Source organism: Sarcophilus harrisii, chromosome 4 (genome assembly GCF_902635505.1).
Source record: "Sarcophilus harrisii chromosome 4, mSarHar1.11, whole genome shotgun sequence".
In the NCBI taxonomy this organism is placed as follows: domain Eukaryota; kingdom Metazoa; phylum Chordata; class Mammalia; order Dasyuromorphia; family Dasyuridae; genus Sarcophilus; species Sarcophilus harrisii.
Window position 1 is genome coordinate 372963553 of NC_045429.1, and position 23793 is coordinate 372987345.

The window sequence follows — 23793 nt, forward strand, 5'->3', positions numbered from 1 at the left end:
TACTGAGTGAGTCACTTAACCTTGTTTGCTGCAGTTTCCTTATCTGTAAAATGGAGGTAGAGAAGTCAGTACTTTTGCCAAGAAAACTGCAAAATGGGTTCATGAAGAGTCAGACCTGGCTTAAACAACTTAACAAAAACTTGTTTTCTCCTTGTCAGCCCACAATCATTCGCTGCTCTCTTCAATATCTAAGTTTGTTTGTTTGTTTATTTATCTGTCTGTCTGTTTATTAAATTAATTAATAATTAAATAAATAATCAAAATTAAATAAATAATAATTTAATTAATTAATTAATTAGTTATTTGCCAGGTATTCACTTTGTCATTGTGGGTCTCATTCCTCCTTTGGTATATGGCTTTCTTTCTCCTTAAACAGTCCCTCAACCCTCTTTCTCTTGGAGGAGTCATTTCCTTTCAAACTGGCTTTCCGGAGAAGAGATAATAATGGCTGCCGAGCCCCTGCAGCATCACTTGACTCATTTGGATGCCAAAAATAACCCCAGTGAATTTTTCTCGTTGCTTTGAGAAGTTGTTAAAAATAAATCAATAGCGCTCTCTCTGTGTATACTGTGAAGAAGAAACCCCCAGCGAGAAAGATAAAGCAGTTTTCAATCTTCTTCCTCCTCTCAGTTCTTTATTTGTTCTATTCAATATAGTACTCAATAATAAAAGGGAAGCAGTTTAGCAGGTTGATTGATCTATAGTATTATCACATTTAGTAGCCTTAAGAAGTTAAGTAAATGCATTTTGTTTTCTTATTCATTTTCTTTCCTTATGCATCTGATTTTTCTTGTGCAGCAAGATAATTGTATAAATGTTTACATATATTGAATTTAACATATATTTTAACATGTATAACATATATTGAATTGCTTGCCATTTAGGGGAAGGGGTGGAGGGAAGGAGGGGAAAATTTGAAACACAAAGCTATGGAAGGGTCAGTGTTGAAAAATTATCTGTGCATATGTTTTGAAAATAAAAAGCTTTAATAAAAAAGTAAAGTAAATCCTAAAAAAAGAAAAAAGGTAAATACCCCTCAAGCCAGTTACACTTAAAACAAAAATAATTCTCTTATCACCTGGAAATAACTTTGCTATTCTCCTTTCCTTTATCTCCAAACTGCTGGAAAGGATGACCTAAATTTATTCACTTTATTTGCTCATCATCTGCTCATTCCTTATTCTTGAAATTTGGCTTTTGTCCCTGTACTTCCAAGATCCTAGCCATCCTCTCTTTTTCTCTGTCTCTGTTGCTCTCTGTTTCTGTCTATCTTTCTGTCTCCATATATGTGTATATACATATATATGTATCACATATACACATACATTATATATAATATTCACATGTACATATATATATATAAATATATATTTATATACACACGTTTCTTGGTAATTTTATCAGTCTGAAAAATATCAGGGAGTTTTAGTAAATTGTAAGTTCTAAATTAGTCAACAATGCAACAATCAAAGCTAAGGCTATCTGAGGCTGTTAGGAGAGGCAATACTTTTGACTTAGGAAAGAAGGGTCATACAGGAATCAGTTGAAGAAACTGGGAATGTTTAGCCTGGAGTAGGGGCGCAAGATAGCCATCCTCAAGTATTTGAAAGGCTGTTCTTGTGGAAAAGGTTCAGTTTGTCCCCAAAGGACATAATTAGGAGCAGTGGAATTTACTAAGAGACCCATTTAAGCTGGGAAAGTCAGGAGAGACTTTTTTTTTTTTTTAAACAATTTGGAGAGTTTTGTAAAAATAGAATACACTGCCTCTGGGCAGTCTCTGCAGTCTCTAAGCAGAGGCTGGATGGCTACTGGTCACATGTGTATTAGAATTCTTGTTCAGAAACATGTTGGAGCTGATAGCCACTGAGGTCATGCAAATTATTTAACCCCTATTTGCTTCAGTTCCTCATCTGTATAATGAGTTAGAGAAGAAAATAGCAAAGCACTTCAGTTCTTTGCCGAGAAAACCCCATAGGGTTACCCAGAGTCAGATGTGACTGAATACATCTCCCTACCACCAAGTAGTCTTTCCTTATTTCAATTCCTCTTGTACATTAAAAGTACTGCATCTTGTTTTTTTTTACCAAAACTTTTTACTTTCAAAACATATGCATAGATAATTTTTCAATATTGACCCTTGCAAAACCTTATGTTCCAAATTTTCCCCTCTTCCCCCACCATCAACTCCCCTAGATGGCAAGTAATCCAATATATGTTAAATCCAGTATATATTTATACAATTATCTTGCTGCATGAGAAAAATCAGATCAAAAAGGGGAAAAAAAAGAGAAAGAAAAAAAATGCAAGCAAACAACAACAAAAAGTTAAAATACTGTGTTGTGATCCATATTCAGTTCCCACTGAATCTCTGGGTACAGATGGCTCTCTCCATCACAAGATCATTGGAACTGCCCTGAATCATCTTGTAATGTGATTTTCTTAACAGTCCCCAGCATAGACTCTCAGGCAAGGCAGCTGTAGCCCACCCAAGTGGTGGCTTGTCTTTTCAAAGCAAAACACAACGACTTTTCCCCCCAAAAGCCTGAATTTTTCTACTTGATTTTATTTGACTTCCTGTAATTCTGGCAATAAGATTAATTTGTGTTAAACATTCAAGGCCTCCATTTCCTTTTTTCTCACTCTTTTCTGAACCCTATTCAAACTGGCTTTTTGCATCATCTCTCAATTAAAACTGATCTCTCTAAACTGAAAAATCTAATGGCTTCTTCTCACTTTTTGACCACTCTGCATTTGGCAGTGGAGACCACCTTTTCTTTCTAGATTATCTTCTTTCTGGACATTCTGAATTCTATTCTCTCCTAGTTCTCCGATTTGTCTGGTAACTCCTCCTCAGTCTAATTATGACGTCATCGTGTCATATTCACTAACTGATAGATGGATACCTTGGCTCTGTCCCAGGCTGTTTTTCTTCTCTTTTTTCTCTGTACTATTTCACTTGGTAACTTCATTAGAGTTTAAATTTAAACAAATAATTTACATATTCCCAAACACTGGCCAATCTGCCCAAATTAAATCCTAAAGCAATTTTTTTTTTCTGAGTGTCTCTTAATTATAAAGAAAAAAACATTGTTCAATTTGGACAAACACCTAAAATATGACTTTTTTAAAACCAGAAATTAATGTATTAAATTGAAAGTCTACCTATCCAGCCCTAGTCTGGTAAATTCCTTAGACACTGGCCAATCTAATCTGCCCAAATTACATTCTAAAGTAATTCTTGTTTTTCTGAACCTGTCTCTTAATTATAAAGAAAACGAATGATCTAATCATCATTGTTCATTTTGGACAAACATTTTAGCAAAGGTCTAGTCCCACATCACCAATTGCTTATTAGACATTTTGAATTGGATATTGAATATTCAATATGTCCAAAAGCAGAACTTAGTATACTTCCCCCAACATTTACCCTTCTTCCAAACTTCCAAATATTATTATTGAAGAGAATACCAACTTTCCAGTCACTTAAGTTCCCAATTTCATTGTTCTTCTTGGGACACCTGTCTTGAACTCACTGTACATACATCCTCCCATAGCCAACTCTTCAGACCTCTCACCTGGGCAATTACAGTAGCTTCCTATTATTTTTCCTTGTCTCAATCTTCTCTTCATACAGTTGCCAAAGTGATTTTCCTCAAATGCATGTCTGATCATGCTGCCCTCCTACTCAACAAACTCCCTATTGCCTCACAGATGAAATATAAACTTCTATTTTATTATCTAATGCTATTTAAAACCTGGCCCTTTTTTCAAGGAGAAATTTGTCTTCCTGAAATGTAGACACACCTCGATAGTACTTTTTAAGACATTTAATGCTTCAAAATTATACTTTTAAATACTTCTTATATCTTCAAACATATTGTGAGACAAATGAAATACTTAATTTTAGAATGTTAACATAAGACTTTAAGGATTTGACATCATAAAAAGACTTCCAATGTTAATATAATAATTTCTATAGTTTTTTTAAAAAAAAGTTGTATTAAAAGTGTTTGTCCAAAATGAACAATGATGATTAGGTCATTCTGTTTTCTTTACAATTAAGAGACAGGCTCAGAAAAACAAGAATTGCTTTAGAATGTAATTTGGGCAGATTAGATTGGCCAGTGTCTAAGGAGTTGACCAGAGCAAAGCTAATGACTTTTTTGTATAAACTGAAACATTCAGCTTTGCTTAAAAAATAAGTAAATTTATACATATATATATATATATATATATATATATATATGTTTTCATTGCCATTAAATAAACTATTTTATTAATCTTAAAAAAACTGGCCCTTTCCTACTTTTCCCTGGCTTTATAACATAGCCATACTGCCACTCCATCACCTTATACCCTATCCTTTTTTCTCAGTCCCTTTGCTCTAGCTGAAATATACTTCCTCCTTACCTTCGCCTCTTGAAATTCCTAATTTCCTTCAAGGCTCAGTTTAAGAGCCAGCTTCTTCATGAAGCCTTTTATGGTCTCCTTCCTTGCCACTACCCTCTCCCCAAACCACTCTGCATTTATTCTGTAGAGATTTCATTGTTGCATGTATATTGTTTCCTCTGTTAGAATTTAATCTCTTTGGGGGCTTCTGCCTTTTTATCACCAGTGCTTAGCAGAGCACCTAAAATAGACTAAATAATAAACATGGAATGATTTCAAAACTTCAAAGACTTCTGGTTGGATTATGGTTATTTTGAATGCATAAGTTGTCTCACTTTATAAAATGTAGACTCGTTTGGAGTACTTCGTTCTTATCCCTATATCAGCATCTGGCACAGTGTCTAGCACATAATAGATCCTTAATAAATCCTTGCTGATTGTTTGACTTAATTTTTACCATTTTTTTTAACCTGATTTCTTTTTAGTATCCTGTGAGATGATGTTCATTGAGAAAATAAAGGTTTTTATATAGGATAAGGGAAGAAGGTGATTTTTGAGTGATCCAGACAGGGTGCCATGACATTATGAGTACTTTGGTTTAGTTACAATTAAATAAGTTTTTGTGCACTAGTCTGGGAACTCTAACCACCCCCTTGGAACTTCATTCCTATGAGTAAATGTATTCAGAATTCCAAACAACCTACATACAAACTAACTTTTGGGATACAAATGATTTGGAAGTTGGTGGTTGCATATATGTATATCTGGCCTAATTTGACCCTTAATAATTTATAAAACTGTGCTACCTTCTTTAGTCTTGTTGGATTTTTGTGGTTTGTGTGTGTATTTGTGTGTGTGCTGAGTAGGAGACTATATATATAGATATAGATATAGATATAGATATAGATATAGATATAGATATAGATATATAGATATATTTGGAAATAACATTTAAAAATACCAAGAAAAAAATTATTAAATTGAAAAAATAAAATTTTCTAACTCAGGCTAGGGGGTACGGTATTGCTGGGCCTGGAATTAAGAAAACCTGAGCTCAAATATGACCTCATATACTTACCAATTGTGTAAGACCTGGGCAAGACAACAAATATTTGGTACTGAAAAGCAGCTCTGAGCCACCTTTGACATGGAAGAAAATGTCTTAAGAGAAGCTGAATACATTAAGGTCAAGTAAGATGTTGACAATTATTTGAAACCTCAAATTTATTCTGTAATGTCACTGCAAAGGAGCTGTGTTCCCATCATTCTATGAAAAAGTCTGATGGAGTAAAGGGCTAGCAGAGAACAATAGAACCCAAAGCAAGCCCCAGCTGATTCCATCTCAAGGCCACATCCCTTTTCTGAGAAAAGATGGAATCTCCAGATAAGGGGATAGCCTAATATTAAATTTGCTTGATCTCAACTACAGGATAAAGAAATGAGATGATAGTTTCAGAATAAAAGGAAATAATTAAAAAAAAACCATAAAATTTTCCTCATGCAGATCTTTATTTCTCATGGTTATAATTTTTCGCTAATATTTCATTCATTCAACTAATTACTCAAAATATCTTAGAGATTATGCTTTTGTTTATCAGGTTTATTTAAAATTCCTGAACTTTCCACTTACAGTATTAACAAAATCAAATCCCTTTATTTCAAGGTCATTTTTGGCCTTTGAAAATAAAAGGGCATCAAAGTTTGGGAATGAATCTTTTTTTTTTTTTTTTTTAAATAATGTTCTTTTCCCTTGGTGGATTGACTAAGTTCCCAGTGACCTCATTAAGGATTTATTAGTTCATAGAACTGCATTTTGTCTCTTGGGACTAATTTCTGTACTCTGGGCCTGCCAGGCAATCTCTTATCAACTTCCTAGATCTCTTGAATAGTTTGTATTTTGCCTTTTACTGACATCAACAAGAATTCCAAAAAGAGAGGAAAGAGATTAGCTCCACCGTTGAGGGAAAGAGGCAGTTAGACAAAGAGAATTACTTTTTAAATATTTCATAGGGTTCTGACAGCTATTTTCAGTATTTAATTTAAATTTCTTTTTCAATCAATGTATGGGAAGAGTAGTATCTGACTCTTCATGACCCCATTTTTGGGGTTTTCTTGGAAAAGATACTGGAGTGGTTTACCTTTCCTTCTCCAGCTCATTTTATAGATGAGGAAACTGAGGCAAATAGGGTTAAGTGACTTGTTTGTGTCTTACATAACTATCAGATTTCAACTCAGGTTTTCCTGATTCTATGCCTAGTTTTCTTTCTTTCTTTCTTTCTTTCTTTCTTTCTTTCTTTCTTTCTTTCTTTCTTTCTTTCTTTCTTCCTTTCTTCCTTTCTTCCTTTCTTCCTTTCTTCCTTTCTTCCTTTCTTTCTTTCTTTCTTTTTTTCTTTCTTTCTTTCTTTCTTCTCTCTCTCTTTTTTCTTTCTTTCTTTTCTCTCTTTCTCTCTTTCTTTCTTTCTTTCTTTCTTTCTTTCTTTCTTTCTTTCTTTCTTTCATATAGATAGTTTATGCTATACTATAGCATCTAGCTGCCGTTGATTTAAAAAGTTATTTCTTAATTTAATGATTTTTTTCTCTTGATATTTTTAAAACATTCTATTTATTTTCAAATATATCCTCTCTCTGTACATATCATCCCCTACTCAACAAACCTTGAAGCATTTTTTTAACCCAAATATCCATGATCTTTTATCATCATCACAGTTTTACTTACAATAGGCATTAGGGATTATAGGATCAAAGAGTTTATAAGAATGGTTTTTAAAAAAAAATATGGAACAAAGGTTTTGGAAGGATGGATATTGAAAACTTTCTTTGCATGTATTTTGAAGAAAAAATTATCCGACCTAAAAAAATGATTAAAAAAGAAAGGTAAGATAAAAAGCAGAACAGCAAAGCTAATCAACACATTAGCAGTGTCTGACAGCATTTGTAACATTAAATATCCATAACCCCCCCACCTCTTTATTGAAGGGGGATGGGAGTGCACTTCATCAGGAAATAACACATTTTTATGTTTTCTATTTTATTTTTATGGGGAGATTTTAAATTTGAAATGCTCATTTCCATTTGCAATGAGCTTTTTACAGATCATATAATAATGGTGTCTTTTATATCCCAAGAAGACACACCCTGGTGACATACTATTGTTAGTAGAGTGTGGGACTTGAGGTATTTTTTTTTCTATGGGATTTGCACTGATGACTCAGTGTCTCCCATATGACTGAGAGCTTTTGCAAAATGAATGGCTAAATTAGGATTGCATTCTAAGATTATAGAACAGGAGGGAGCTAATTGGCCTGCTTTGAAACAAAACCTTATGAACCTGGAATTTTCTTGACCATTATGTTCTAACCAGATGAGCTAATCTATTTATTCTGCTCAAGATCCACTCTGGTAGTGCTTAGTGTCCTGGAAGTGTCCTGAGTTCCTGAAGTCCATGACAGGAGGACATGCCCAGAAAGGTCCAGCCAAGCAGGAAAGTGCAGTCTTGCTGACTACGTGTCTTTTGTCCTGGGACTTACCTAGCTAAGTTCAGAGAGGCTCATTGGCAGAATGATGGCTTTGACTAAATAATGCATTGTATTTATTTTTGACCATGAAAACTCATGAAGATTAAGGTGTGGAGGATTATAGAGTACCAACATGTACAAAATCACAGACATACTGAAATATTTATTAATCTACTTAGTAGTCGGCACCATATGTTTGGCATTTGAATATTTCCTAAATTGCATTTGCATGACAAAAATAAAACCAATATTGAGATAGTATATCATTTTGTATATATTCTACATACATCATCCCATTTCCTCTTCACAAATGCCTGTAAATTATTATAATTCCTTTCCGAGAATCAATGAGGTTAGTTGATTTGACCATTGTCACATGGGTGGCAAATAAGATTCTTCAGCTGTCAGGTATACCTTAGAGATCACTTAGTCAACTGCCACCATTTTCAATATGAGAAAAATTTATTCTGGAGGAGAGAAATGATTTGTCCAAGATCATATGCATAGGAAGTCACAGAAATAAGAATCAGGCCCGGATTTTGTAACTCCAGATCTTTTTCTTTTTCTCCCATTCTGTTTTGCCTTTGTGACTTCATAAATGGCAAGCTCACCTCTTCAACAAGATCATAAGCCCTATAGATTTAGATAGAGGCATATAGATTTAGTTTTTCCACATGGCTAGCAAATGCTAGGTATACATAGCAAACATACATTCAATCCAGCAAGCACATATTAAGTGCTTGCTGTATGCTAGAAACTTTGCTAGGTGCTTTGTAATATAAAGGGAAAAAAATGAAATAATTCCCACCCTCAGAAAACTTACATTCTGGGTCTAGGAGGGGAGGGGAAATGGGGAATGAATGGCATGGAGAAAGTTGGTGACCCCATTTGGGGTTTTCTTGGTGAAGAAACTTGGAATTTTGTCATTTCCTTCTCTGGCTCATTTTACAGATGAGCAAACTGAAAGATAACTGACTTGTTTAGGAAGTGTCTGAGGGCAGATTTGAACTCAGCAAGATGATTCTTCCCGATTCTCTCCTGGTCTGGTGCTCGGTGCACTATGGCGCTCCCTAATGGCCCCTAATGCAAAATACAGACAAAGTAAATAGGAAAAAGACTGAACTCAGATTGGCAAATGGTAAAATGGTAGGTCTTGGACTGTATGGCCAATGAGGCCCTTTAGCTCCAGACCTGGTTCTATCATCCTAATTTCATAGGGATGGTGAGAGTCTGCAATAACAACCTGAAGTCACTGAGCGAAATTACCAGATGTGGCCTATGAATCATGCTAGAAAGTTTCCAAGAGATACTTTGTTTCATTGGCAAGGGAGAAAGCAAGATTTTGTTATTAGCTCTGTCTCTGTGTGTCTCTGCCTCCGTCTGTCTCCCTTTTCTCTGTCTCTGACCTCTATTGTCTGGCTTTCTCTGTTTCTGTCTGTGTGTCTCTCTGCCTCTGTTTCTTCTGTCTCTCTCTCCTTCTCTGTCTCTCTGTTTTTGTCTCCCTGTCTGTGTCTCATCTGCTTTTCTCTTTGTTTCTCTTTTTGTGCCTGTCTGTCTGTCTCTCTCTCTCTCTCCCCCTCCCTCTTTCTCTCCCCCTCTCTCTTCCTCTCTTTCTCCCTCTCCCTCCCTCGGCCTGTCTGTGTCTCTGTCTCTTATCCCCTCTCCCTTCCTTTCTTTGTCTCTCTCTGTGTGTCTCTCTTTCCTTTCCTCTCTCCCTCCCTCTCCCTCTCTCTACCTCTCTCTCCCTTTCTCTCTCTCTCTTCCTATCTCTGTCTCTCTCTTATAAACCTGTGGAATATTATCTCGGGCATCAAAAGCCCCCAGCTGTTTAGCTTATAAAGCTCATATCAACATTTCCATAAGTTCATATTACATTTCAGTAGCACAACTTGCAGTCCCATATATTAATATTCTTAGGTTAGATTCAGTTGACTAGTAATTTGACTCTTGTTTTTTCTGGAGCAAAGAAAACACCAAGTGATGAAATAACTTTCTTCATGTTGTGGGATTTGTATGTGACACATGGAATTGAACTTAACTCAGAGATCAAAAGCCCTTCGATCACCTCATCTATCTCTATTAACAAAATTGATCTGTCAGCAATACCACTGTTTCCTTAGAATGACTCAGTATTAGGTGGGCAGCATGCTGTAACAAATTGATTACTAGACTGGAAGTCAGGAAGTTTGTTGTTGTTCAGTTGTTTTTCAGTCATGTTCAATTCTTTTTTTAATAATAGTTTTTTTTATTTTTAAAATACATACAAAGATAAATTTCAGCATTTACCTTGTAAAACCTTATTTTCCAAATTTTTCTCCCTCCCTGCCCTAGACTACAAGTCATCCAATATATATTAAACATATGCAATTCTTTTAAACATATTTCTACATTTATCATGCTGTACAAGAAAAATCAGATCAAAAAGGAAAAAAAATAAGAAAGAAAAAATAAAGCAAGAAACATGTTCTTAATGACCCCTTTGGGGGTTTTCTTGGCAAAGATACTGGAGTGACTTGTCATTTTTTTTCTCCATCTGATTTTACAGATGAGAAAACTGATGTAAACAGGACTGGTGATTGCTTAGGATTACTAAACAACTATTAAGTGTCTACAGCTGGATTTGAACTGAGTCTTCCTGATTTCAGACTGGGCATTCTATTTTTCCACCTTCCTGTCCAAGTCAGGAAAACCCAGATTCAGATCTGAAATACTTGCTTACAATCTGGGCGAGTCCTTTAGCTTTCCTGGGCTCTCATTTCCTCAATTGGCTAAATAAAGTTGGACTTCCTAGCCTTTAAGGTTCCTTCCAGATATAAATCTCTGATCCCATGATCCTTAATATCTACTGGAAGTAAAGCTCTGACTGTGATGAAAGGTCATGGATATCTGGGTTAAAAATATTTTGGGGCACATGGATTTTACTTTTTAATTCCTAAAAAAAAAAAGCCTTAGATATTTGCCAAATGACCCAGGAAAAAACAACTCAAAGGCATTTTCTTATGTACCTGATTGCTTCCTGCCATATTTTTTTTATTCATTCAGCAAATATTTGTGGAGCTCATGCACTTTGTCTAGGATTATGTCCTAGGTGCTTCCCTAAATCAGTGCATGACATTGGACAAGAAATGACTGTACCCTAGTTCTCCCATGAGAAATGTCATCAAAAAATGCTCATCTTCTATGAAGCCTGGAATTGTTCTTTCTCTAGAATTTCTTCCTCCTCCTTATGCCCTTAGTGCCATTCTTCCTTTGTCTGAAGAGTTCTTGAAATTCCACTTTCTCAGTGAAGCTTTTCCCGGCAAGCTGACCGTCATATGGCAGTGAACACTTGGATCTTACTGTACCCTGACATATGGCCCACATCCCCAGCACACAAAGTCCTTTTGTACTTTCAGCCCAGGGTGAGGCTCACATGCATCTTGTGGTCAGTGGAAGTATGGGTCTCCCATGTGGGTTTCTTCTAAGTTGAGTATGTGGGGAGGATACGGGAAGGAATAGGAGTGGGGAGTAGGGAAAGGAGGGTGCTATCAGGAAAACAGGCTCCTCTTCTTTTCAGGTGTAGTGATTTGGGGCAAGTTATTTCACTCCAGGCCTTAGTGTTCCTCATCTGTAAAATGAAGGGGTTGGATTAAATGGGATCTAAGATTCCTTCCAACATTGAAATTCTTAGCCTTTGGAATATTATTTTACTGCACCAGGAAAACTTTAGACTATGTGGCTATGCTATATAGAGCTAAATTTTGATTCAGGGGCCAATTAATCAGCCCTTTACTCATCTACTTTATTTTTCTACAAAATACTTGTAGGACTCATCAGCACTACCACCAAAAATCAATTTTGCTGTTTGTTAATAGTTGTTTTTTTTTGTTTGTTTGTTTTTTTCCCTTTTCTTTTAAGGATTCATTGAGGGTTGGGGAGTGTTAGGTAACTAGAACCCTAAATTTCTTTACATGTTTTATTTATCATTATCAGTGAAAATTTTAAATTTACCCTGAATAATATCTGATAATAATCAAATATCTTAGGGGTATTAGTGATTGCAACACACTTAAGGACATTGGATCTGATATTCATTCCTTCTAGATGTGACTTTTTAGACCTCAAGCTTATCTCTAATACATGTATTAACAAAATAGAAAAAGAGGGGATCAGCGAATTGATAATGCATTTAGAAAAAAATTGGAAAACCCAAAAAATCAGCGGCTATTGTCTATCAAAAAGAAAAATACAAAAAAATCCTTATATTTCTTTTGTATATACCTATATGTGTATGTATGTATATATGTGTGTATATATACATATACACTCTCTCTGTATATATTCTATTTTATGAAGCCTTTCCTGATACCCCTTCCCTTCTTATACCCAGGGGAAAGTAAACTTTTCTAAAATTTCCTATAACACTTTGCTTTGGACACTTTTATACTTATCTCACTTGCCTTTGTGTCTTAATTTTCTATGGAAAATTGACTTTTTTTCCATCAAGGCAAAATGCCAAAACCACTGTCAGAAAAAAATCCAAGTGAGCCTGTAAAGTCTAGATATCTTCATTAAACTGTATATTGTATTACTATATGTATATTGTTATATATATATATATATATGTGTGTGTGTGTGTATGTAAATACACATGTAAATGTAAATACACATTCTATATGTGTATATACACACATATAGGTATATGTGTATATGTTGTCCCTGACAAAATAAATGTGTATGTATGTGTGTGAATATACATAAAAACACACACTATATAAATGTAGTGTGTGTATGTATGTGTATATGTTGTCCCCTGATAGAATAAAAGCTCTTTGAAAGCAGAGACTGTTTCATTTTTTACTTTTTATTGAAGCCTAGCACAGTGCCTGGCACATAATAGGAATTTACTAAGTGCTTGTTGGTTGATTTGAGTAATCAATTGGTTCTTCTATTTGCTATTTGTGTAATGTTGAGCAAAACACTTAAACTCTCTGGACATCAGTTTTCTGACACCTATAAAATGAGAGGATTGAATTTAGTAACCTTTAAGGTTTTTTTGGACCTAAATCTATGCTCTTTTGGCCCTAAATACTATGCTAGATAGTAGGAAGTCAAAGATAAATATGAATGCTTTCCATTTAAAATCTGTCCTGTAATTCTGTACATGAAAGTACCAAAAGATTACTTCATAGAACTAGACATGAAATTCATTTGGTAGGGCAAAGAAAGAATCTTAAGAGAAGTAATGAAAAGAAATGGAGAATGGGTGCCAAAAAGTACCAAATCTATACTACAAAGCAGTGATTAGCAATATACATATATCATTGTATGTAATATATACATATATGTCTATATATATATATATATAAAACAATATACATATAGTAATACAATATACAGTTTAATGAAGATATCTAGACTTTACAGGCTCACTTGGATTTTTTTCTGACAGTGGTTTTGGCATTTTGCCTTGATGGAAAAAAAGTCAATTTTCCATAGAAAATTAAGACACAAAGGCAAGTGAGATAAGTATAAAAGTGTCCAAGGCAAAGTGTTATAGGAAATTTTAGAGAAGTTTACTTTCCCCTGGGTATAAGAAGGGAAGGGGTTTCAGGAAAGGCTTCATAAAATAGGTATTTGAGTTGGGCCTGAAAGGAAGGGAGAGATATAAATAGATGGTGGCTTGGAGAGGAGTCCATTCCAGTCTTGGAGATCTTTGTGAGCAAAGCCATCGAGATGAGAGGGCAGGATAAGAAGAAAATGGGAGGGGGGTATCTGAGTGGGCTGGAACCCAAAGTATATTGCCCAAAGGAGAATAGATGGGTAAGCTGGAAGTTAATTGAGAAGAGCTCTGAACACTAGGGTCAGGAACTGATACTTTATTAAGCAATAAATGGGTAGTTGCTGAAGGGTTTTGACTAGAATAAAATAGCAGAGCATTATAAGTATTGCTCAGGCAAGATTATGGAAACTATACTGGAGTTATTGCCATAGTGTGGCTGAGAAGAGATGAAGACTAAGGTGGATGTCGTGGGAATGAAGAGGAGGGAGCTTATCAGGGAGAGACTGTAGAGACAGAAATGACATTACTTGGCATTTGATTGGCTTTGTGGCTTAGGAGAATTCTTGCTCAGGTATAAGTTGCAGTAGATGGCTCCTGAGGACCATTTTAGCTCAATGATTCATGACAAGGAAGAATTAATGATGATTCCCAGTTTCAGACCTGGAGGATGACATTAATAGAAAGAGAGACACACCTTAGATACTTGTTAGGTTGAGTGATCCTGAATAAATCACTTAATCCTGTTTGCCTCAGTTTCCTCTGTTGTCAAATGACCTGGAGAAGGAAATGGCAAATCCTCTCAATATCTTTCCCAAGAAAACTTCAAATGTATTCATTATCAGTCCAAATAATTGGACATAATTATTGAAATAATTGAACAAAGTCAGCTATATAAGGCACACTTCTTCATCCAGGGCCATCCCCAATTGTGCTGATCTCTCTCTGGCCACTGGACTCAGATGGCTCTGGAGGGGAAAGTGAAACAGGTGACAGACCTCCCTCACTGAAATCCAATTCACTTGCATTATATCATGGTCCTCTTCGAAAGAAGGACAAACAGCAACAACAATAATCAGCACCTCAGATCCCAAATAAAAAAGTAAAGGGAAATTCCTAAATATATTATTGAAAGAGTGTTGTATAATGGATAGAACAATAGAGGTGGAGTTCTGCATACTTCAAATACTAACTATAAGATCCTGAGCAATTTTCTTAATGTCTCAGCCTCAGTCTCCTTCTGTAATATAGGGATAATTAATAGCACCTACTGACAGAGATTTTGTGAGGATCAAATAAGATTTATATTATATATCTATATGTCTACATACATATAGATATATAGATAAAAATCTCATTTGATCATATATATGAAATATTTTACAAATGTCAAAGCACCATATTAATCAACAAATTTAATTCGTTGAACTATTATTGTTTTATTATAGATTTGCCATATGGAAATACAATTATAGCTTAAGAACCAGATAGAGCTTATGTTTCTCCCAAAGAAAACAATCTGCTTTAAGGGCACTGAAGTCAGGAAGATTTTTGTTATTTCAAAATGTGCTGTAAGGAGTAAAAAATGTGTCGACAGACAGTTAAATCACATTGAAATAACAACAGCCTGAAATTCCCACACTGGTTTAATGCCCACTATTGAATCCACTTAGGTCAGTGAGCATTTTGAGATCAGGTCAACAGTAGAATCTGACTCACTGAAAGCACACGATAAATTTGAAATCCTAAAATAAAAGAGAAGTTGTTAACCTATAATTCACTTAAAATTTTGCTTTTATAATTTCACTGTGTATAAAATATTTAGCCTAAAATACTCAGAGTCAACCTCTCAAAATTTGGCCAAACAAGCTATGGGTTTCTCAGTGTCTCAGAATTCACATTAAATATGTGTGTGTGTGTGTGTGTGTGTGTGTGTGTGTGTATGTATATATATAGTGGATGCCATTAGCATCTATTGCTGAACACTCACATGATGTCATTTTTCTCTGTCCTTACAGGTGATTTTCAAAGCAAAATCAAAATACTCTCCAGAATTACTTAAATACCGGTGAGTATCTTTTTGAAACTTCTCAACAATACAAGATAAAATCAGTCATTTTCTTTCAGCATACATTAAAAAACATATTGACACTTTTTATTTTTACATTATTTTTAATTCCAAATATGTCCCTCCTACCCACCTATCTAGTGGACTATTGCTATCACAAAGAACAAAAAAAGAAAGAAAAAAGTTCCAAGAAAATGATTACTACTACAAATAACTAGTATTTATATAGCATTGTAAGGCTTGCAAAGTGCTTTATACATATTTGGCTTGACCATCACTTACAAAGTAGGTGCTACTCTTATCCTCCTTTTACTAAGACAGAATAGTTAAAAGACTGGGTCAAAGTCATACAAACACTGAGTATTGGAGACAGGATTTGAATTTAGGTTTATCTTCATCCCTATCCCAGAGCTTTATCTATTTTAGCACTGAGCTGCTTTTCTCCATACACACATCAATGGCGTCGGATTATATGTAATACTCCATCTGTGATTCCCCCATGTCTACAAAGATTTAGAGGCACTTTTTCTCTTCTTTTTGTCAGGATCAAGGTTGGCCATTATGATTAGACATCATTCAGTTGTACTTTTTGTTATTCTTTACATTTACATAATGGCTATAGTTTTCCTGGTTCTTCTTATCTTATTTGTATCAGTTCGAATAAGTCTTCTGCTGTTCTGTCATTATCATATTCATTGTTAATTCTTATTAATAAATGTTTGTTGATCTTATGAAATAAGTAATTTTCAGTTATGTGGTACAGTGTATGAAGCTACTCTCCTGCAGTCACCTGGCCTTAAAGCACTTAGCTAGGTATGTGACCTTAGGCAAATCACATAATTTCTGCCTCTATTTCCTTGCTTGTAAAATGGGTATAATAATAGCACCTGTTTTTATAACTAATTGTAAGGATTACATGAGATGACATTTTAAAGTCATTTTGCAAACCTTAAAACACTTTATGAATGCTAACTACTCCTATTACTATTATATACCATAATGTTTCAGTTTCCTAGTTTATGGACATATTTTATTTCTAGTTCTTTGACCAGACAGAAAGTTCTTCTAGCAATATTTTGATGTGCTGGGAGGGGGGAGTATTTTTTTTCCTCTGTTTGACTTAGGGTACCTAGCAGTGGGATCTCTGAGTTCAAAAGTATGGAGAAGCTGTCGTACATTAACTCTTATGTCTGGGTTTCTGGTTAACACTTATTAATCATATACTAATATTAGCTACCAGAAACAATCCCAGCCATATCAATGTTTGACTAAAATGATCAGTGTACCCATCTCCCAGCAAAAGTTTGCTCATGCTAATTAGTTACTTGGATTTTTGCAATAAGTATATATTCCTAGGGGTACAAAGAACTGGATTAACAGAAAAATGAGCAGGAGAATCATGAGCTAAAACGGGCAAGTATTGATTGTTAAATATTGTCCATAAGCCTGTGTGGGAAATGCTTTTGGAAAGAATCCACCCACTGAATACAACATGTGCAGTAATAGATTCTGGACTGCCATTTTTAACATCCAAATGCTCTTTTTCTCTCTTAGTGTATCTAGTGCCCATATTTAGGAAGAGCAGCCATGCCCCTCATTATTCTTTGTTAAATTGGTCTTTCCTTTGTTTCCCAGAATTCCACAGCTTTGCTCTAGTTCTTGAATCTTTGCTTTCTGGAGATCCTTACAATAAACAAAAAAGTGAGGGAAATATAATTTTTCTTTTTCTATTCTTTTCTTTTCTTTCGTGTGTGTGTGTGTGTGTATGCAACTGAAATTAAGTGACTCATCCAGGATCACGCAGCTAGGAAATGTTAAGGGAAATACAATTTTAAAAATGAGATTGTTCATGTAAACTACTTTGCAAATCTTAACATGGCAATACAAATATGAGGTATAATGATTAATTATTATTTTTTCCTTTGCTTCTTTTTAGCTGAACACATAGCCTGTTGGGTATTTCTTTCATTGATTTGTCAGATATTTGTTAAACATCTCTGTTATGTCTAGTTCTGGTGCTGGTAGGGCTGGAGCTTGGGAGATATTAAGGCTAAATACGTAGGCTTGGGAATCATCAGAAGAGAGATCATTCAATTCATAGGAACTAATGAGATTGCCAAGAAAGGTAATATAAGGAGAAAAAAGGGAAGGACCAAGGACACAGCTTTGGGGTGAATTCATGATTACTAGGGATGGAGATTTAGCAAGAGGCAGAGAAGGAGCATTCGTACAGTAGGAGAAGAATCAGATGGGAACAATATCAAGAAAACCTAGAGAGTAGAGAGTGTCCAGAAGAAGATGATTGACAAGGTCAAAGACTACACAGAGTTCAAGAAGGATGAGGATTTAAAAAAAAGGCCTTTAGGATTAGCTGTTAAGAACTTATAACTAAAGGAGACTAGATCTTGGATTTCATTGGCAGGGGGAACTTCCAAGTGAGATAACTCCTATCTGTGCAGGTACCTACTTATGCAAAAAGTATAAGACTCTTCCAGTCTTAATAGAGTTGCTTAGGACACTGAGTGATTAAATAGAGTTATACATATAAGATAGTTCTCAAACTCAAGTTTCCCTGATTTTCCACTGTATCACTTTGCCTGACAGATTCTTATACAATAATAAATAAAGGGGCGGATAGGTGATACAATGCATAAAGTAGGATACTGGATTCAGGAGATACTGAGTTCAAATATGACCTCAGATACTTACTAGCTGTGTAACCCTGGGCCGGTCACTTATCCCTATTTCCCTCAGTTTCTTCATCTGTCAAATGAGCTGGAGAAGGAAATGGCCCACGCTTCCAGTATCTTTGCCAAGAAAATCCCAAATGGAGTCACAGAGAGTCGGACATAACCAAAAAGTCGACATAACAACAGGAATAATAAATAATAGCTAATGTGTATGTAATGCTTTAAGACTTGCAAAATACTTTATGTAGGTTATTTCATTTGATCTTCATAATAATCTTATAAAGTAAGTGTTATTATTCACCCCATTTTATAAAGGAGGACACTGAAACTGAGACTAGAGAGATTGTGATTTTCCTAGCTGGGAAGGGTCTGAGGTAAGATTTGAACTCAGATCCTCCTGAATCCAGGACCCACAAGTGTGTGAAGTCAGGTTTGAACTAGGGAAGGGGAGTCTAGCTAGACTCTGTGCACTATGGCGCCACCTGGCTGCCCAGCTTGCTTTCCATAATGATGTAAGGCTCTAACCCCCTTTCAGTGGTTCTCAAAGTATGGTCTAGACTGGCAGGGGTCCTCAAACTATAGACCACGGACTAGATGCAGCAGCTGAGGACGTTTATCCCCCTCCCCCAGGGCTATGAAGTTTCTTTATTTAAAGGCCTACAAAACAAAGTTTTTGTTTTTACTATAGTCCAGCCCTCCAACGGTCTGAGGGACAGGGAACTGGCCCCCTATTTAAAAAGTTTGAGGACCCCTGGACTTAGAGAATCCTGGGGATCTCTGAAACCCTTTTAGAGGGTCTACAAATTCAAAAATAGTTTTTATTTCCAATATGGTAAATGTCTATAAATATAACCCAGATAAAAACGCTTTGGAGAGATCCTCAATAATTTTTAATAGGATAAAGATACTGAAAACAAAAGTTTGAGAACCACTTTTAGATCAAGTCAGGAAGTCAGAAAAAAAAAAACAACCCCCATAATGGGTATGGAAAATTAAGAAAGGGTATTGGTGATACCTTGGCTAATTAATGGGAAAATTTGCTAATTAGCATTAATTGGATGTTAACTGGGGTAGTTGGTTCTCCTGTAGTGATGAACTATGAAACAATAAGCCAGTCCTAAGATTCTGTCAGCTGGGAAGACTCACTCCTGCTTTCATCATGAGCCCAGGGATAAAAGTTTTCCTTTAATTTCAAGGGATACGTTAGCTGGGCCAGACCAGCTAAAATCCCAGTGGCAGAAAGGCTAGCCCACTGTCCTGTTTGTGGAAAAGCAAAATTAAATGGAGAGGGTTGACTTAGACAAGGTGAAAAGTTTCTAGAAGTCAGCAGATTGAAATGTAGATGGGATAGAGATTGTGGAGTTAGAGTGGGGGAAGCTAGAGTTGTTATGATTCAAGAACATGAAAGCCAAGTATAAGGACGGCTGAGGAGTTATTCATGTTCATTCACATCCTTAATCTCATCCATTCAGCTCCTGTATCATTTCATTTAAACCAGACACCAGGATGGATGTTTTGTCATGATTTACTCCTGGCCATGCTTTGATATGTTATCCTTGAAATAAATACAGTAGCTTGTCCAATTTAATCAACATTCAATTTAAATGGAACAAATGCATTAGCTGGAAGTGTTTGAAGCTGTCCAAGCTGGCCCTATAGCAATTTCTGTGTTCCTGAAAAGGTAATTTATGTACAGGCCAGCCAGCATATCCTCATTTTTCACTTAATTCCTTTTTTTTTTTAATTAAGTGCATCTGTTCAGAGTGTTGGAATCTGTGCCAATTTAATTAGGTTTTTCTCCTCCTAAATCTTTTCTTTCTAATCTCTTCAGTTTTTAAAAAAACAACCACTCCCAGAGGCAATGGATGGGGTTACCTAACAGAGCTTTGTTTCAGGTGTTTTCAACAATTTTTCAAATGCCTTCTTTTCAGTGGAATCAAAAATACTTTGGGCCAGGTTCTGCTTTTTCTTTTTCTTTGGGAAAGGCATGTTATTCAGAGAGATATGTAGCTTGCTGTTTAGAATTCATCCTTCACACTTCAGCCACAAAGCATGACTTTGAGAGAGCTGCTTTATCTCTTTTTCTATAAGTAATTTAAAAATCCAATTTTCTTTCTCAAAAAAAAAAAAAAAGAATGATTTATCTATCTGTGGTGAGTCGTGACATCCTGCCCCGTCTCCCTCAGCAAAATCGTTGAAGAGATGAGCTTACATGTTCCCATTCTTAGAACTAAAATCAGGTTTTGTTTTGGTTTTTCCCTAAGAACCAAGATTGCTGGCACTCAGAATAAAACAAAACAAAAATACCCCTATGCAAAAGTGTTTCATTTGGTCATAAACAAAATCCCAAGTATAGTCAGTTTTGAAAATGAGTAATAATGTGTCATCTCACTCTTTAGGGATTCACTGAAGGTATGCTAACACATCCAAATTGAATCCTTCAGATGAATTAGGTCCTAGATTGGGCCAGTATTGGTCAAAGCCAGGGGGATGTGTTGGCTCGGGATCCAAATGACTCAATGTAAATAAAGAAGGAAGGGTAATTGTTGCTGTTAATAATTGTCTGGAGTGTACTTATTCTATGTTACTGGGAAGATGGAAGTAGAAGAATAAAATACCCTTTAGCCATAGGAGTGGGCACTAGAGCTGTAATGTCATTGGTCTGGGGATCATATAGGGGAAGAAACTTCTACTTTTCTGAAAATTCAGAACCCCAATATACCTCAAAATACCCCAAAATATACCTCTGCTTCCCAAGTAGCACCCAAAGCAAAAAATTAAAAAAGAAAGTGAATAATTAAGTAACCAACATGTCAACTAAGTCTGGCAATTAAAGCAACTTTCTGTACCCATAGTTTCCTACTTTTGCAGAAGGATGGTATCTGTAATGGCTGTGGTGGTGGTGAGGGACCGGGGGGTGCCTGAAAGAAAGAGATAAAGGAAGGATGGCTTTTATAAGTGGTCTAAGAACTGTCAGCAATATCTGGACATTGGATTGTGGTCACAAGTACAGAGAAATCTTAGAATTTCGGAGTTGGAAAGAATCTCAGCAGCCACTGAGTTTCAATTTGCATGAACAGGAATCTGTATTATCCCCATATAAGTTGTCAGTCATCCTGCTTCTGCTTGAAGGCCTCCACTGAAGTGGACCAGCTACCCACTAAAGCAGCTCATTCTACTTTTGAACAGTTCTATTAGGAATCTTCCCCTTGTACAAAGCCTGAAATCTGGCCCTCAGCAACTTCCACTCATTAATTCCAGAGGCTCTTTCAAGGAATGAAAGTATCTATCATCTCTAACCACTCCCCTCTTCCCCAAGATAGTACATTCTTCCCCTAAACATGTCCAGTTGCTTTAGGTGATTTTTGTAAAGTCTAGCCTTGAAGCCTTTCGCTGTTGTGGTTGCATCTTTCTGGATGTGCTCCAGCTACTCCTTCCTAAACTGTGGTGCCTCAGACTGAACACAGCTCTCAGATAGCTCATTTTAAACAACATATCTCTCTTTTTTAAAAAAAAAAAAAAATTATTATAGTTTTTTATTTACAAAGCATATGCACGGGTAATTTTTCAACATTGACCCTTGCAAAACCTTCTGTTCCAAATTATCCCCTCCTTCCCTCCATCCCCTCCCCTAGATGGCAGGTAGTCCCATACATATTAAATATGTTAAAATGTACAACATATTCTCTTAATGCAGATTGCATTTGTCACTTTGGTCACCAGGTCCCACACTATGGGCTCATTCAGATTGCAATTGAAATCTTTTTCACTTATCTAACCATAAAGCCCCCATCCCATCCTATTCTTGTGAAGAGGAATCTTTTAAACCCCAATGAAAACTTTCATTTTCTCCCTATCTCCACCTTATTATATTGAATTAGGAGATAATATCTTCTATTTTGTCCATAGTCTACATCTGGAAACCCTAATCCCCTGTCACTTTATGGGATTATTAAATAGATATATTTAACTTTATAACTTATCTCCAGGAATTAATATGACAGCATACTGAAACCAAGAAGTAGATTGTGAAAGAACTCTTCCAGACACACATACACACACAAACACATACATGTGTGTATATTTATATACATACAAATGTATACATACACATATATATGTCTGCATTGTATATGTATATACTATATATAGCATATCTATACAACATATTATATGCCATAATATAGTATACTAAGCATATTATTATATATATAAAATGTAATATGTATATCATAATATATAATGATGAAATATATTTAATATATATGTAATATATTATATATGAATAACATACATTATAATATACTAAGCAATATATAGCATACACAAGCAATCTGATATAGGTATACATGTACAATCATTTTTAACATTTCCATACTAGGCATGTTGTGAAAGAAACATCAGAAAAAAAGGGAAAACCATGAGAAAGAAAAAAACAAACAAACAAAGGTGAAAATAGTATGCTTCAATCCGCATTCAGTCTCCACAGTTCTTTGTCTGGAGACAGATGGCATTTTCCATCCCAAGTCTATATTGCTGAGAAGAGCTAAGTCTGTCCTAGTTGATCATCACACAATCACACAAACAACAAGCTGTTACTGTGTACATGTTCTCCTGGATCTGCTCACTTCATTTAACAGCACTTCATTTTACATACACTTTTTAAAAGCTTACATTAAAGTGGAAGTGATTAAAATTGTGCCCTCTTCCAAACTTTTAGTTTCTTCTTTGGATTTTCTAGATCTATTTTCTTAACTTCTCTCTCTGAGAGAAGTTCTTAACTCCTTCTCCCTGAATGTCCTATCAGCATCTCCAACTCAACTCAGCATGTCCAAAGCCAAACTTAATTTTCTTTCTTCCAAATCAGCTTTCCCTCTAACTTCCCTTCCCTCTTATTGTCTTGACCCAGTCATATAGTTTAGGAATAGCTGTTGTCTTTGATTCCTCCCTCTCCTTTACCTCCTCATATCCAATAAGTTGCCAAATCATATGATTTTTAATCCTTTCAGCCTTTTCCTTTCTACTCCTAGTCCAGGCTCTCATTACTTCTTACTTGGATTATTGCTGCAGCTTCCTAATGGCTTCTAAGCTCTCCCTCGTCCAGTTCTACATAGTCAGAGATATAATAGGAATTATGGTCCCTAGAACAACCATAGTGGACAGCCAGATAGGAAGGAACCCTTGGGGAAGAACAAGAAACCTGCTGCCAGATGAAGAGAAGAAGGTAGAGTTAAGGAGGAACACAGCTCCTCTGGAGCAGTTCTCAATCTGGGGACCATCAGCTTTCAAATTGGATAGGGAAGAAAATCCATTATTATTTTCACTAAGCTCTAAATGAAATGTAGCACTGACTTTAGTTATGAATGTTGTGGCCTTTTTTATGAGTGTTTTTTTGTCTTTTGCTTTGAGGAAAACCCCAAATTAACCAGATTTTAGGACTAAATAGCAGTTTCTCTTAGTCTCACCCCTCAGCCCACAGTGTAACTCATTTGCATTGCAGGCAGGATGACTGGCAGTGTTGGCAAGCCATGGGAAGTGGTGTTTAATTGCAAACCAGACATGCTGTAGCTAGCTCATAGTTCATGCTCATTT

General features: G+C 35.7%; 1 protein-coding gene across 1 annotated transcript in view; it reads left to right on the top strand.

Moving 5' to 3' along the window:
• Positions 1-23793, top strand: part of GPR137B (G protein-coupled receptor 137B) — an 88425-nt gene that overhangs the window by 38972 nt on the left and 25660 nt on the right. Inside the window, exon 2 of the mRNA XM_003767808.4 lies at positions 15462-15511. Within this exon, the coding sequence (XP_003767856.1) occupies positions 15462-15511 (50 nt within the window). The remainder of the gene's footprint in view (positions 1-15461; positions 15512-23793) is intronic.